This window comes from Phyllobates terribilis, unplaced genomic scaffold, assembly GCF_046119375.1.
Source record: "Phyllobates terribilis strain yellow unplaced genomic scaffold, ASM4611937v1 Scaffold_9__5_contigs__length_417890890, whole genome shotgun sequence".
Lineage (NCBI taxonomy): Eukaryota > Metazoa > Chordata > Amphibia > Anura > Dendrobatidae > Phyllobates > Phyllobates terribilis.
In genome coordinates, this window is record NW_027362769.1 from 169,887,141 (window position 1) to 169,903,648 (window position 16,508).

The following is a 16,508-nucleotide window of genomic DNA, read 5'->3' on the forward strand; positions in this document are numbered from 1 at the left end:
GTGCAGGGGTTAATCAGCTCATGTGAGAGTTCCTGGAGCTTTCCTGCTTTGATGGTCTCAGCTGTTCAGTGTTAACTGCTCCCCTCTGCTATATATACTTGCCTCTGGCAATCAGGAATTGCCAGTGTCAGTTTCATACTGCCTGGTTCTGGAAATGGAGGTGTTGGTTGTATAAGGAGGCGCTTGGAGTATTGTTCTGAAGACTGTTGATTGGTGATTTATCTGTGTGCATATCCTTATCCTCTCCTTAATTCTTTTTTCTGTCCTTTGCTTCCCAGTGCTCCACTGTATTGTTTGTGAGTGCCTATTTGTATGATTGGTATTTTCATTTATCCCTGTACGTCTTCCCTTGTTAGTCTGGTTTGCGTATTCTTATACACTACTACGTCCCACTTCCCTGGGGGGGGGGAGGGAATAGGTAAGGGATGATTTAGGAGCTCAGCAAGGCACGAGGCTCTGGCGTCTTCACCATTAGAAGTAATCCGGGGAGCAATGATAGCTAGGGCGCCCCTAGCTTTAGGGATAGGGAAGGAGCCTCTAGCCCCGGGAAATCAAACAACAGTGCCGTGACAGCGAGATCCAGAGTAGAGACTTGGAAAAGAGATAGATGGATTGAGTGATTCTCCAGAGAGGGCATCTGGGGCAGGAGGCCTAGCAGGATGATCCCGAGTTCGGAAGTCAGAGAGGTAACGGGACACATCAGAGCAGAAAATGAGACAATGAGAGCGGCCCATGAGGTAGTTGCAAGGAGTTGGAGAGCAGAGAAGCTAAGTAATGGTCATAGTGGCATAAGTAGCTCCCCTAAGGGTAAAAGGATGGGGAACCGCAGGTTGAAGTACAGTACTCTCACTTACTGAACTGTAGTGCCGTGATTGGGGGCTAGGGAAGCTTCTGAAGTACTGTGCTGGGTTGTGGTGAAGGCAGAGGAACAAACTGAGGAAGAACTGAGTAAGTTTAAGAAGGAGACAGAGAGAATATGTATGAAGATAGTCTATGTGTTAAGAGAAACGTCCGTAAAGATTTGCACCCCCTCCCTACGTTGTTGTTTCGTAAAAGGCAGTTTATTTTTGAGTGATGGTCTCCCTCATTGAACTTGACAATATCTGGTCCTGGCCAGCTGAAGTCACCGGCATCATGCGGCCTGAAAGGGCGTAGCGCTCCCATAGGCAAAGTCCACACACCCAGCCAGGACCCCCACCTTCATGTAACATGCCGGGACATGGAAGACGAGTACCTCGCCCAAAGCTACCGCCCCACGCCACGTTACAAGTACGTAACCAGAAAAATTATACTACTGTTCTGTGTACACAGCTTGTTTGCTGATCTGTGTTTCCATGGTTACAGACTACAAACAAACCTTGTGTAGTCTGACCTTGTCTCAAGTTACTCTCTTCTTTCCTGTTCTACCATCTGTTGGTTATCAACAAGAGGGGATAGACGATGACACCTGCAACACTTGACTGCCGGATCAGACTACACCCAGGGTTTGTTTGTAGTCTGTAACCATGGAGATACACTCAAAAATAATAGATTTTTTTAATCAATATTATTTGCAAAGTTGCTTCATTTTTTTTGCATTTTAGCTGAACTGGAGCAGTAAAAAAAAATTGAAAAAAGTATACACGTCCAATATAGTCATATTAAATGCATCCAGAGATGAGCAAATCTATGAAAATTTGTTTCTCCACACTTTTAAGGGGTTTCCCATAATGAAACTTATTATATATCCACAGAGTAGGTTAGAAGTGTCTGATTGGTGGGACCCCAACCTATCAAGCGATCGGGGGACCACTGGGTACCCAATAGTAGGGCACATGAGTGACTATCGCTCCATTCCCACAGGATAATCAGACTCCCATTCTTGTCATCAGTCGGGCGTCCCAGCGGGTCACATCTTCACCGCTCAAATACAATTTTCATTATGGCGAAACCCCTTTAATACTAACCCCTTTTTTTGCCCCCCTGTTGTATTTTATGGTGGGATGGATCGTTCTTCCTCACCTGATGTTGATGAAGCTGGAAGTGGACATGTGGACACGTCGGGCCAGGACATCCAAGAGACGAAACCCATTAAACAGGCTCAGAGGCCTACGGAGAAAGGCAGAGGGGTGGAGGTGAGCCCGGGGCTGTGGCCCTTCCCATGGTTAAGTGACCTTCCCACCCCCATAGATGTTAATGGAGGCGAGCGTCCTCACTGCATGAATCTGTCCTATTACTTCAGGGTGAGAACCATTTGCAACAATTGCTAACTATTATCCAACAGCCTGGAAGTTCATGTCCTGTATAAATGTTGCCTTTCGTATCACTAAAGAGGTCGTCTGGTTCGAAAATCCATTTTATAATTGTCTATTTGAGGAATTCAGAGTTAAAAAATAGGAGAGTCCACTGTCCCATATGCTCCACGTTGTGGAGGACTCAGCAAGTCCATTTTAATGGGAACGGTGTAATACTTCACTTCCCCTGCAGGAGCGCTGTAGGAACCTTAAACAGTTATTGTAAGTTCCTTTACAGATTACAAGTGAACGCTGGGGGGGTCCCAAAAAACTGAACTTAACCATTAGAAACGGAAAAGTATCTGAATTTTCATTAGCAGAAGTTTTCCTTGAGGAAGGTCCCTATGTCATTAAAGTGGACCTATGAATAGAATAATTATTGTATTACCAACTCTGAAGAGCTGGAGAAGAACAAAGAAGTTTTACCCCGGATAAAAAATAAAAGGTCCAGATTTATAATTTTCATTTTTTTTAAATCACTTTTTTTTTTACTATGTGATATGCAGTTGATGAATTTTATGCAAAATGAAAAAAATGCCCTTTATTTTTTGTCCTCAACCTGCTAAAAGGTTACAAAATGTTCATAAAAAAAAAATTCAAATGTACATAAAATCACTTCGGTAGGGAACAGACTACAGTATATTTGCGCAAAAAATGTTGCGACTTTTTAAAAAGTCGAAAATCGCAATTGATGATTTAGCAGAAAACATCTAGAAAACAAAACCCCCCGTGCACAATGACAGAAATAAAAAAAAACAGGCAAACACATCTAAAATAGACTTAAAAGAGACACAATTACAATTTAAAAGAACAAAATCCAAAGAAAATCAGGTGATAAACATCAAAAACTAGACAAAAAAGGTGCAAATTTCAATAATTAATCAGACTTATTGTGTCTATTAGGCCTCGCCTTACTATCAGTATTTGGTCAGTATTCAGTCAGTATTTTTTTCTCAGGAGTGGGAGCCAAAACCAGGAGTGGGTGATAAATGCAGAATTGGTGACTTGTTTCTATTATACCTTTTCTCTGATTGTTCCTCGCCTGGTTTTGGCTCCCACTCCTGAGAAAAAATACTGACCGAATACTGACCAAATACTGATAGTGGGGCCGTGGCCTTATAGTCACTTCCTCGGGCAGCACAATATATATGTTAAAAAGGTGAAATCTTAGTATGAGGATAATATGAAGGTATTGATTTCCCCTATATTTGCTATTGAAAAGAATGTCTTCATCTCTGGAGGACTCAGCCCAGCTACGCATTACATGGTCTGTCATTCATATTTAATGGGGAAATGTAATACTACAGTTGACCTGTAGTGGCCGCTCAATCTTTCTCTAATGACATGAGAAGAGGATTGGTGATCGACCAAGGATCATCTTTGCTAACTGAACTAGTGTTTGATATCTGACCTGTCTCATCACGCGGTATTACCGTAAGAAGTGAATGTACAAATTAAATCAATCCTAATATGAATAAACATCTTACGCTCACATGGAGAATGCATCAGTATTTATTAGTTAAACTGGAATCATAGTGACCCTGAATGGACATAAATATATATATATATATATATATATATATATATATATATATATATATATATATATATATATATATATATATATATATATATACATATACATACACACATATATATGTATATATACAGTGCAGATCAGAAGTTTGGACAAACCTTCTCATTTAAAGATTTTTCTGTATTTTCATGACTATGAAAATTGTACATTCACACTGAAGGCATCAAAACTATGAATTAACACATGTGGAATTATATACTTAACAAAAAAGTGTGAAACTACTGAAAATATGTCTTATATTCTAGGTTCTTCAAAGTAGCCACCTTTTGCTTTGATGACTGCTTTGCACACTCTTGGCATTCTCTTGATGAGCTTCAAGAGGTAGTCACCGGAAATGGTCTTCCAACAATCTTGAAGGAGTTCCCAGAGATGCTTAACACTTGTTGGCCCTTTTGCCTTCACTCTGCGGTCCAGCTCACCCCAAACCATCTCGATTGGGTTCAGGTCTGGTGACTGTGGAGGCCAGGTCATCTGGCGTAGCACCCCATCACTCCTTCTTGGTCAAATAGCCCTTACACAGCCTGGAGTTGTGTTTGGGGTCATTGTCCTGTTGAAAAATAAATGATGGTCCAACTAAACGCAAACCGGATGGAACAGCATGCCGCTGCAAGATGCTGTGGTAGCCATGCTGGTTCAGTATGCCTTCAATTTTGAATAAATCCCCAACAGTGTCACCAGCAAAGCACCCCCACACCATCACACCTCCTCCTCCATGCTTCACGGTGGGAACCAGGCATGTAGAGTCCATCCGTTCACTTTTTCTGCGTCGCGCAAAGACATGGTGGTTGAAACCAAAGATCTCAAATTTGGACTCATCAGACCAAAGCACAGATTTCCACTGGTCTAATGTCCATTCCTTGTGTTCTTTAGCCCAAACAAGTCTCTTCTGCTTGTTGCCTGTCCTTAGCAGTGGTTTCCTAGCAGCTATTTTACCATGAAGGCCTGCTGCACAAAGTCTCCTCTTAACAGTTGTTGAAGAGATGTGTCTGCCGCTAGAACTCTGTGTGGCATTGACCTGGTCTCTAATCTGAGCTGCTGTTAACCTGCGATTTTTGAGGCTGGTGACTCAGATAAACTTATCCTCAGAAGCAGAGGTGACTCTTGGTCTTCCTTTCCTGGGGCGGTCCTCATGTGAGCCAGTTTCTTTGTAGCGCTTGATGGTTTTTGCAACTGCACTTGGGGACACTTTCAAAGTTTTCCCAATTTTTTGCACTGACTGACCTTCATTTCTTAAAGTAATGATGGCCACTCGTTTTTCTTTACTTAGCTGCTTTTTTCTTGCCATAATACAAATTCTAACTGTCTATTCAGTAGGACTATCAGCTGTGTATCCACCAGACTTCTGCACAACACAACTGATGGTCCCAACCCCATTTATAAGGCAAGAAATCCCACTTATTAAACCTGACAGGGCACACCTGTGAAGTGAAAACCATTTCCGGTGACTACCTCTTGGGGCTCATCAAGAGAATGCCAAGAGTGTGCAAAGCAGTCATCAAAGCAAAAGGTGGCTACTTTGAAGAACCTAGAATATAAGACATATTTTCAGTAGTTTCACACTTTTTTGTTAAGTATATAATTCCACATGTGTTAATTCATAGTTTTGATGCCTTCAGTGTGAATGTACAATTTTCAAAGTCAGGAAAATACAGAAAAATCTTTAAATGAGAAGGTGTGTCCAAACTTTTGGTCTGTACTGTGTACATACGTATAATATAAATCTAACTTAAAAGGGGTAATCCAATATAGGAATATCAGACCTGTGGGAAAATACTCCTCTAATCCTTTATTTTTGGATGCTAATTATTACCCCCGCTCATCCTCCCCGTGTTCCCAGTCTTAGTACACTCATTGACGCTGCTGGGGAATAATTGCATAAAATTACAGCAATTACACTTATTGACTCTCATCATCTGCTTCTGCTGTGCCTGGCAGCCCACAATCTGGACAATATGTACCACTCATTCAAGGCTGGGATGAGGTGAAAGTGACGTTCTGAGGGCATAAACTACTCCCCCCCCCCATCTTCCATAAAGATTTTAAAGACATTCCTCCTACTTTCATGGGTTCAGCAGGAAAAAAGCAAATGAGGAAATGCATCAATGCAAATTGCTACATTGACATTTTGGGGACCAAATGAATGAAAAATTGATCAGCCATAGGAGAGAGCTTTTTTTTTTTACCTGGAAATGGTTAATAAGGGTCATATATTTAATAAAAATAAATGTGTATGTTGTGAGCTCCCCCAAGTAATAGCTGTAGAAATCGGTATGTAGTGAGCTCCCTCTAGTGGTGTCTGTACAGATCTGTATGTAGTGAGCTCCCCCTAGTGGTGCCTGTATAAATCTGTATGTAGTGAGCTCCCTCTAGTGGTGGCTGTATAAATCTGCATGTAGTGAGCTCCCTCTAGTGGTGGCTGTATAAATCTGTATGTAGTGAGCTCCCTCTAGTGGTGACTGTATAAATCTGCATGTAGTGAGCTCCCTCTAGTGGTGGCTGTATAAAACTGCATGTAGTGAGCTCCCTCTAGTGGTGGCCATATATATCTGTATGTAGTGAGCTCCTAGTGGTGGCTGTATAAATCTGTATGTAGTGAGCTCCCCCTAGTGGTGACTGTATAAATCTGTATGTAGTGAGCTCCCTCTAGTGGTGGCTGTATAAATCTGTATGTAGTGATCTCCTCCTAGTGGTGGCTGTATAAATCTGTATGTAGTGATCTCCTCCTAGTAGTGGCTGTAGAAATCTGTATGTAGTGAGCTCCCCTAGTGGTGGCTGTATAAATCTGTATGTAGTGATCTCCTCCTAGTAGTGGCTGTAGAAATCTGTATGTAGTGAGCTCCCTCTAGTGGTGACTGTATAAATCTGTATGTAGTGAGCTCTTCCTAGTGGTGCCTGTATAAATCTGTATGCAGGGAGCTCCCTCTAGTGGTGACTGTATAAATCTGTATGTAGTGAGCTACCCCTAGTGGTGGCTGTATAAATCAGTATGTAGTGATCTCCTCCTAGTGGTGGCTGTAGAAATCTGTATGTAGTGAGCTACCCCTAGTGGTGACTGTATAAATCTGTATGTAGTGAGCTCCTCCTAGTGGTGCCTGTATAAATCTGTATGTAGTGAGCTCCCTCTAGTAGTGGCTGTATAAATCTGTATGTAGTGAGCTCCCCCTAGTGGTGGCTGTATAAATCTGTAAGCAATGAGCTCCCTCTAGTGGTGGCTGTATAAATCTGTATGTAGTGAGCTCCCTCTAGTGGTGGCAGTATAAATCTGTAAGCAATGAGCTCCCTCTAGTGGTGGCTGTATAAATCTGTATGTAGTGAGCGCCCTCTAGTGGTGGCTGTATAAATCTGTATGTAGTGAGCTCCCTCTAGTGGTGGCTGTATAAATCTGTATGTAGTGAGCGCCCTCTAGTGGTGGCTGTATAAATCTGTATGTAGTGAGCTCCCCCTAGTGGTGGCTGTATAAATCTGTATGTAGTGAGCTCCCCCTAGTGGTGAATGTATAAATCTGTATGTAGTGAGCTCCCTCTAGTGGTGGCTGAATGAATCTGTATGTAGTGAGCTCCCTCTAGTGGTGGCAGTATAAATCTGTATGTAGTGAGCTCCCCCTAGTGGTGAATATATAAATCTGTATGTAGTGAACTCCCTCTAGTGGTGGCAGTATAAATCTGTAAGCAATGAGCTCCCTCTAGTGGTGGCTGTATAAATCTGTATGTAGTGGGATCTCCCTAGTGGTGACTGTATAAATCTGTATGTTGTGAGCTCCCCCTAGTGGTGGCTGTATAAATCTGTATGTAGTGAGCTCCCTCTAGTGGTGACTGCACAAATCTGTATGTAGTGAGCTCCTCCTAGTGTTGGCTGTATAAATCTGTATGTAGTGAGCTCCCCTAGTGGTGGCTATATAAATCTGTAAGCAATGAGCTCCCTCTAGTGGTGGCTGTATAAATCTGTATATAGTGAGCTCCCTCTAGTGGTGGGTGTATAAATCAGTACGTAATGAGCTCCCTCTAGTGGTGGCTGTATAAATCTGTATGTAGTGAGCTCCTCCTAGTGGTGGCTGTATAAATTTGTAAGCAATGAGCTCCCTCTAGTGGTGGCTGTATAAATCTGCATGTAGTGAGCTCCCTCTAGTGGTGGCTGTATAAATCTGTATGTAGTGATCTCCTCCTAGTGGTGGCTGTATAAATCTGTATGTAGTGATCTCCTCCTAGTAGTGGCTGTAGAAATCTGTATGTAGTGAGCTCCCCTAGTGGTGGCTGTATAAATCTGTATGTAGTGATCTCCTCCTAGTAGTGGCTGTAGAAATCTGTATGTAGTGAGCTCCCTCTAGTGGTGACTGTATAAATCTGTATGTAGTGAGCTCTTCCTAGTGGTGCCTGTATAAATCTGTATGCAGGGAGCTCCCTCTAGTGGTGACTGTATAAATCTGTATGTAGTGAGCTACCCCTAGTGGTGGCTGTATAAATCAGTATGTAGTGATCTCCTCCTAGTGGTGGCTGTAGAAATCTGTATGTAGTGAGCTACCCCTAGTGGTGACTGTATAAATCTGTAAGTAGTGAGCTCCTCCTAGTGGTGTCTGTATAAATCTGTATGTAGTGATCTCCTCCTAGTAGTGGCTGTAGAAATCTGTATGTAGTGAGCTCCCCCTAGTGGTGACTGTATAAATCTGTATGTAGTGATCTCCTCCTAGTGGTGGCTGTAGAAATCTGTATGTAGTGAGCTACCCCTAGTGGTGGCTGTATAAATCTGTATGTAGTGATCTCCTCCTAGTGGTGGCTGTAGAAATCTGTATGTAGTGAGCTACCCCTAGTGGTGACTGTATAAATCTGTATGTAGTGAGCTCCTCCTAGTGGTGCCTGTATAAATCTGTATGTAGTGATCTCCTCCTAGTGGTGGCTGTAGAAATCTGTATGTAGTGAGCTCCCCCTAGTGGTGACTGTATAAATCTGTATGTAGTGATCTCCTCCTAGTGGTGGCTGTATAAATCTGTATGTAGTGAGCTACCCCTAGTGGTGACTGTAAAAAATCTGTATGTAGTGATCTCCTCCTAGTGGTGGCTGTATAAATCTGTATGTAGTGATCTCCTCCTAGTAGTGGCTGTAGAAATCTGTATGTAGTGAGCTCCCCCTAGTGGTGACTGTATAAATCTGTATGTAGTGATCTCCTCCTAGTGGTGGCTGTAGAAATCTGTATGTAGTGAGCTACCCCTAGTGGTGACTGTATAAATCTGTATGTAGTGAGCTCCTCCTAGTGGTGCCTGTATAAATCTGTATGTAGTGAGCTCCCTCTAGTAGTGGCTGTATAAATCTGTATGTAGTGAGCTCCCCCTAGTGGTGGCTGTATAAATCGGTAAGCAATGAGCTCCCTCTAGTGGTGGCTGTATAAATCTGTATGTAGTGAGCTCCCTCTAGTGGTGGCAGTATAAATCTGTAAGCAATGAGCTCCCTCTAGTGGTGGCTGTATAAATCTGTATGTAGTGAGCGCCCTCTAGTGGTGGCTGTATAAATCTGTATGTAGTGAGCTCCCTCCAGTGGTGGCTGTATAAATCTGTATGTAGTGAGCGCCCTCTAGTAGTGGCAGTGTAAATCTGTAAGCAATGAGCTCCCTCTAGTGGTGGCTGTATAAATCTGTATGTAGTGAGCGCCCTCTAGTGGTGGCTGTATAAATCTGTATGTAGTGAGCGCCCTCTAGTGGTGGCTGTATAAATCTGTATGTAGTGAGCTCCCTCTAGTGGCGGCTGTATAAATCTGTATGTAGTGAGCGCCCTCTAGTGGTGGCAGTATAAATCTGTAAGCAATGAGCTCCCTCTAGTGGTGGCTGTATAAATCTGTATGTAGTGAGCTCCCTCTAGTGGTGGCTGTATAAATCTGTATGTAGTGAGCGCCCTCTAGTGGTGGCTGTATAAATCTGTATGTAGTGAGCTCCCCCTAGTGGTGGCTGTATAAATCTGTATGTAGTGAGCTCCCTCTAGTGGTGGCTGTATAAATCTGTATGTAGTGAGCGCCCTCTAGTGGTGGCAGTATAAATCTGTAAGCAATGAGCTCCCTCTAGTGGTGGCTGTATAAATCTGTATGTAGTGAGCGCCCTCTAGTGGTGGCTGTATAAATCTGTATGTAGTGAGCTCCCTCTAGTGGTGGCAGTATAAATCTGTAAGCAATGAGCTCCCTCTAGTGGTGGCTTTATAAATCTGTATGTAGTGATCTCCTCCTAGTGGTGGCTGTAGAAATCTGTATGTAGTGAGCTCCCCTAGTGGTGGCTGTATAAATCTGTATGTAGTGATCTCCTCCTAGTAGTGGCTGTAGAAATCTGTATGTAGTGAGCTCCCTCTAGTGGCGGCTGTATAAATCTGTATGTAGTGAGCTACCCCTAGTGGTGGCTGTATAAATCTGTATGTAGTGATCTCCTCCTAGTGGTGGCTGTAGAAATCTGTATGTAGTGAGCTACCCCTAGTGGTGACTGTATAAATCTGTATGTAGTGAGCTCCTCCTAGTGGTGGCTGTATAAATCTGTATGTAGTGAGCTACCCCTAGTGGTGACTGTATAAATCTGTATGTAGTGAGCTCCTCCTAGTGGTGGCTGTATAAATCTGTATGTAGTGAGCTCCCTCTAGTGGTGACTGTATAAATCTGTATGCAGTGAGCTCCCTCTAGTAGTGGCTGTATAAATCTGTATGTAGTGAGCTCCCCCTAGTGGTGGCTGTATAAATCTGTAAGCAATGAGCTCCCTCTAGTGGTGGCTGTATAAATCTGTATGTAGTGAGCTCCCTCTAGTGGTGGCAGTATAAATCTGTAAGCAATGAGCTCCCTCTAGTGGTGGCTGTATAAATCTGTATGTAGTGAGCTCCTTCTAGTGGTGGCTGTATAAATCTGTATGTAGTGAGCTCCCTCTAGTGGTGGCTGTATAAATCTGTATGTAGTGAGCTCCTTCTAGTGGTGGCTGTATAAATCTGTATGTAGTGAGCTCCCTCTAGTGGTGGCTGTATAAATCTGTATGTAGTGAGCGCCCTCTAGTGGTGGCTGTATAAATCTGTATGTAGTGAGCTCCCCCTAGTGGTGGCTGTATAAATCTGTATGTAGTGAGCTCCCCCTAGTGGTGAATGTATAAATCTGTATGTAGTGAGCTCCCTCTAGTGGTGGCTGAATGAATCTGTATGTAGTGAGCTCCCCCTAGTGGTGGCTGTATAATCTGTATGTAGTGAGCTCCCTCTAGTGGTGGCAGTATAAATCTGTATGTAGTGAGCTCCCTCTAGTGGTGGCAGTATAAATCTGTATGTAGTGAGCTCCTTCTAGTGGTGGCTGTATAAATCTGTATGTAGTGAGCTCCTTCTAGTGGTGGCTGTATAAATCTGTATGTAGTGAGCTCCCTCTAGTGGTGGCTGTATAAATCTGTATGTAGTGAGCGCCCTCTAGTGGTGGCTGTATAAATCTGTATGTAGTGAGCGCCCTCTAGTGGTGGCTGTATAAATCTGTATGTAGTGAGCTCCCTCTAGTGGTGGCAGTATAAATCTGTAAGCAATGAGCTCCCTCTAGTGGTGGCTTTATAAATCTGTATGTAGTGATCTCCTCCTAGTGGTGGCTGTAGAAATCTGTATGTAGTGAGCTCCCCTAGTGGTGGCTGTATAAATCTGTATGTAGTGATCTCCTCCTAGTAGTGGCTGTAGAAATCTGTATGTAGTGAGCTCCCTCTAGTGGCGGCTGTATAAATCTGTATGTAGTGAGCTACCCCTAGTGGTGGCTGTATAAATCTGTATGTAGTGATCTCCTCCTAGTGGTGGCTGTAGAAATCTGTATGTAGTGAGCTACCCCTAGTGGTGACTGTATAAATCTGTATGTAGTGAGCTCCTCCTAGTGGTGGCTGTATAAATCTGTATGTAGTGAGCTACCCCTAGTGGTGACTGTATAAATCTGTATGTAGTGAGCGCCCATCTAGTGGTGGCTGTATAAATCTGTAAGCAATGAGCTCCCTCTAGTGGTGGCAGTATAAATCTGTAAGCAATGAGCTCCCTCTAGTGGTGGCTGTATAAATCTGTATGTATGAAACAAGAGGGGATTGTAGGGAGAGAAAATAGGAAGCGCAGGCTTCTAAGTGTAGTAGTTAGATTCCAAGGGTGTATACTCAGTATAAATCCACTCACCTATTTGGTATCTTGAGGTAAAGCATGTAAATCCAATCAGTGGATCACTCCATTCCTCTTTCCATTCAGTTTGCTGCAGAAATCTGGGAGCTGATGAGAGCACTGGACAGAGCTTTCATAGGCAATACCACTTTGTAAATGTTTTTTCCCAGCAATATGCGCTCCTGAAGGATGATGATGGAACTTGATATTCGGATTCAAAGAATTTTTATTTCAAACTAAAATACAACCGGTTTCGACTTCTTTGAGTCTTCCTCAGGTATAACATCATGCATATAAACAGATCTATCTACACACATTTTATAGCAGATATCCTTGCTTGTCATTTTGGGTGGAGACTGAAAGATCTGTTTTTCAGACACACCCAGATACTCAGATATGCAGGATTTTGCACTCTGAGGAATCTAACAAAACCCATATACTAAATGACTTTCATACAGTTTAAAAAAAAAAAAAAAAAATTTTTACACACAAATTTTTTCTTTTTTTTTTTTTTTCTTTTTTTTCTCCTTTCCTTCCTTCCTTCACACAGAAATTTAAAACCTTTTCTTTCTTCATATTAAAACCATAATGGTTTTAATATGAAGAAAGAAAAGGTTTTAAATTTTGTCATAATGTACATTTTTGCAGGATTTTACATTTCTGTATGAAATCACACTTTTAGTATGTTCAATAACATTTTAGAAGACATTTTATATATGGTAAAATTATAATTATATTTATAGTGTTTTTAGAAAAGAAAATACTTTCTGTGTGAAGGAAGGAAGGAAAGGAGAAAAAAAAGAAAAAATTTGTGTGTAAAAATTTTTTTTTTTTTTTTTTTTTTTTTAAACTGTATGAAAGTCATTTAGTATATGGGTTTTGTTAGATTCCTCAGAGTGCAAAATCCTGCATATCTGAGTATCTGGGTGTGTCTGAAAAACAGATCTTTCAGTCTCCACCCAAAATGACAAGCAAGGATATCTGCTATAAAATGTGTGTAGATAGATCTGTTTATATGCATGATGTTATACCTGAGGAAGACTCAAAGAAGTCGAAACCGGTTGTATTTTAGTTTGAAATAAAAATTCTTTGAATCCGAATATCAAGTTCCATCATCATCCTTCAGGAGCGCATATTGCTGGGAAAAAACATTTACAAAGTAAATCTGTATGTAGTGAGCTCCCTCTAGTGGTGGCTGTATAAATCTGTATGTAGTGAGCGTCCTCTAGTGGTGGCTGTATAAATCTGTATGTAGTGAGCTCCCCCTAGTGGTGGCTGTATAAATCTGTATGTAGTAAGCTCCCTCTAGTGGTGGCTGTATAAATCGGTAAACAATGAGCTCCCCTTAGTGGTGGCTGTATAAATCTGTATGCAGTGAGCTCCCTCTAGTGGTGGATGTATAAACGGTATGTGTTTGGTGGCTGCCAAATGGCAAATAATTTTTGTTTGGTTTCAGATTCAAAAAAATCAATTGAATATTTTTAATTCAGATTAACTTGATCTCTTTGTGTCTTTAAGGCTTAGTGAGAATCTCCTTCTTCATCGCCCCTTTCCCTTCCCCGAGCCTTGATGCTGTGTGACATCGCAGGTACTCACTTCTGATCGGTGAGGATGTATCCATAGTCTTCAGTGGCTACTTGCGGTTTCAGTTCTGAATTCTCCAGGATCCCTGCAATTCCCTGGTAACTTTTCTTCTCGAGGGTCCCCTTCTTCGACTCCTCATTGATGGCGGCCAGCAGAAGAGCTTGTTGTTCTTCCAATGTTTGAGCGTCAGGTGCCAGATGGGTGGTAATAGAGGCGGGGGTGGCGCTCATGACATTGTCCCCGTCCCGCTCAGCATTAAGTGCCGCAGGGGCGGGAGAGGTGTCCCTCTGGATAATGTCTGGAGGAGGGAAGGGGGGCTGAGCCGCAGAGGAATGCTGCATTTCGCCTTCCGAGATCTGAAAGTGATACGACCATTTCTTAGAAAAAAAAAAAGTATCATGGTTTCTTGCCTCATTCTGATGTATCACCCAGCTTTCCGAGGCTCCGGAAGAGCAGATCTGTCTAGAAATGTAATGATAACCCTATGCCCATGTTACTTTCTGGGTGATATCTCTGCAGGAGTTGTACTGGCTGCCACCCAGCGTTCCCAGAACCAGAGGAAACATAATTTTGGGGCACAAATGCATGGGATTTTTCCGCTCAGCATCTTCCGCGGAAAAATTTTTGCAACTAAATCTGCAGGGTCCAAAACTGCTCTAGATTTTATTCTGGAAATGCAGCTGAATTTCTGCACAGGATGAAATCCGCACTGACATCTGCAGCACAAACTGACATGCTGAGGATTTCATCTCTGGAGTCAATTTACGCTGCAGTTTTTCTGAAATTTTTCCAAAAATGACACAAATTCAACTGTTTGGTTAAGATTTTGTGAAAATTGCAACGTTATTAGGAATAATTGTGTACAGTGCGTAATTTACAGCTCCGGAGTCCTTACAAGCCCTGCAAAGGCCCCTATATACCATGTGTGATTTAGGGCATATTCACACTCAGGGTTTTTTTTTATGTGTTTTTAAGATCAGATTATACTCCAAAATCCACTTCAAAAGCTGCTTAAATTTTCTTCCTAATGATTTCAGTGTTTGTACAAGTTATTTTCAGAGGAGGCTTTAGAAACCACAACGCTAAAAGAAGAAAAATATACAGCAGACTTTACACTGAAGTCAAAGGGAATTTTTTTCACAAGGATTCTGAAGCAGATTCACTCCAAACTCCATAAAAACATAAAATAAAAAAACACATCAAATACTATGAATACTCTTCCTAATAATTTCAATGAGTTTTTTATCCATGTTTTCTTGCAGTGAGGTTTTGAAAAAGGAAAAATATATATTTGTCAGTTCTTTGATGCTGATTTCTCATGGAATCCGCTGGAAATGTGACACTTATCAAGTCAAATGGTTGCAAAAAAAAAAAATGTGTGGCAAAAAAAAGCGTCAAAAACCTCTTCAAAGTCGTGTCAGAAAACTCTTTAAAGGCTGAATCAGAACAGACGAGCTTATCAAAAAACCGCGTGGTTGAAACCATCATTATATAAAAAAAAACCTCTACGCGATCTAATCCAAAAGGCCGCAAAAAAAAAAAACCCAACCCCCAAAAAACTAAATACTGTGTTGAAAAAAACTCCATGAATTTCTGCTATGGATTTCTCTTCTAAGTCACCTCAGATTTTTCCACCTCCAAAAACTGCTTGTGAACATGCCCTTATAATACTGGTGTCTTGTGACGTTTGGGTACCCCTGCCCCTCTATTGCTATAAGTGATGATCTACTCATGATATAACTCCACTCACGCGTTTCGGCGGACTTCTGTCTCCACTTTTTGTTCCTGCAAAAACAATAACATAATATTAACTTGTAAAAAAAAAAAAAAAGTTGTCAACAACTTTATATAACTTTTGAATGGCATGTCACTGATAAGTAAACGGCATGATCATCCTGACTGTGCTAGTGTCAGTCTTTACTGCATTCCTGCCATTATATTCATGAATGAGGAGATGTGTGACCCTCTCACCCTGGTTCTGCGGAGCGTCAGACTGGAGCATTTGCAGGAGGAAGGAGAGCTGCTCCAGCTGAGACTCACTGAGCTGCTTCAAGTCGACTCCGTACTTCTCCAGCACGCCGGCCAGGCTCTGCACGTCTAACAAGCCGGCCATCTCTGGTGCTGACTGAGCCTCCGCTGTATTCTGAATCCCAACCGAACCTGTGACATAGAAGATGGATCACTCAGTATCTCTTCCCAGACACGGCCATGAGTAATGGATTGTGCACGGAGAGTAATGTATGCGCGGCCCCCCTACCGGCTGATAGTCACAGGGGGCTACTGTATCTTCCCGGACCCTTCACCTCATGTGTCGGATTACTCACTGGATGATGAGACGGATCCAAGGTTAGATGGGAGGTTAAAAGGAAGGACCGGAGAGTCTTGCCTCGTGGACGCCATTAGAGATGAGCGTTGTTCTACTCGAACTGTTCGCCAATCTCAAATTCGAGCTGTTTTGGGCGGTGTTCGAGCCGTTCGGCGAACACGAACGATTTGAGAAAAATTCGGCTGTTCGAGGTTATGTTCGATAACTGTTCGTGCACCAAAATCATAACTGGATTTTTTCTCAGTAATGATGAAAATTAATGTTAATACGCAGTTTGAGTGTACAGCGGGGCGGGGGGAGGGGCAGGGGATGGATCTCTGCAGGAACAATGAAGATCTCCATTTTTTTTTCTCTTTCCCGCATTTGCAGTGGGGAGGTGCAATCTGTCAGCCTATCAGCAGCGCACACACGGAGCGAACTGCTGTTTTTCACACAAGCAAGGGCATGTGTGATTGGCAGTGTATGTCACATGTCCTTGCCCTATAAGACCAAGCCATTTTCCCCGTCGCCACCATTTTCTCACTGCTGCAGCTGCGTGTTAGACGGCACCGCTGTTGCTGTGTGCGCTATACCTTGTTAATTTCAAGCCAATTTTCGCACAAATATACAGATAGCTTG

At 42.4% G+C, this 16,508-nt stretch overlaps 1 protein-coding gene across 2 annotated transcripts in view; it reads right to left on the minus strand.

The window, feature by feature from the left end:
* PTPRN (protein tyrosine phosphatase receptor type N) overlaps positions 1 to 16,508 on the minus strand; it is a 114,384-nt gene that overhangs the window by 57,303 nt on the left and 40,573 nt on the right. Inside the window, exons 7-10 of one of the 2 annotated variants that reach the window (XM_073647340.1) lie at positions 15,536 to 15,724; positions 15,315 to 15,349; positions 13,577 to 13,920; positions 2,002 to 2,088 (exon numbers count right to left, since the gene is read on the minus strand). In XM_073647340.1, the coding sequence (XP_073503441.1) occupies positions 2,002 to 2,088; positions 13,577 to 13,920; positions 15,315 to 15,349; positions 15,536 to 15,724 (655 nt within the window). The remainder of the gene's footprint in view (positions 1 to 2,001; positions 2,089 to 13,576; positions 13,921 to 15,314; positions 15,350 to 15,535; positions 15,725 to 16,508) is intronic. The other variant, XM_073647342.1, reaches the window with a different exon arrangement.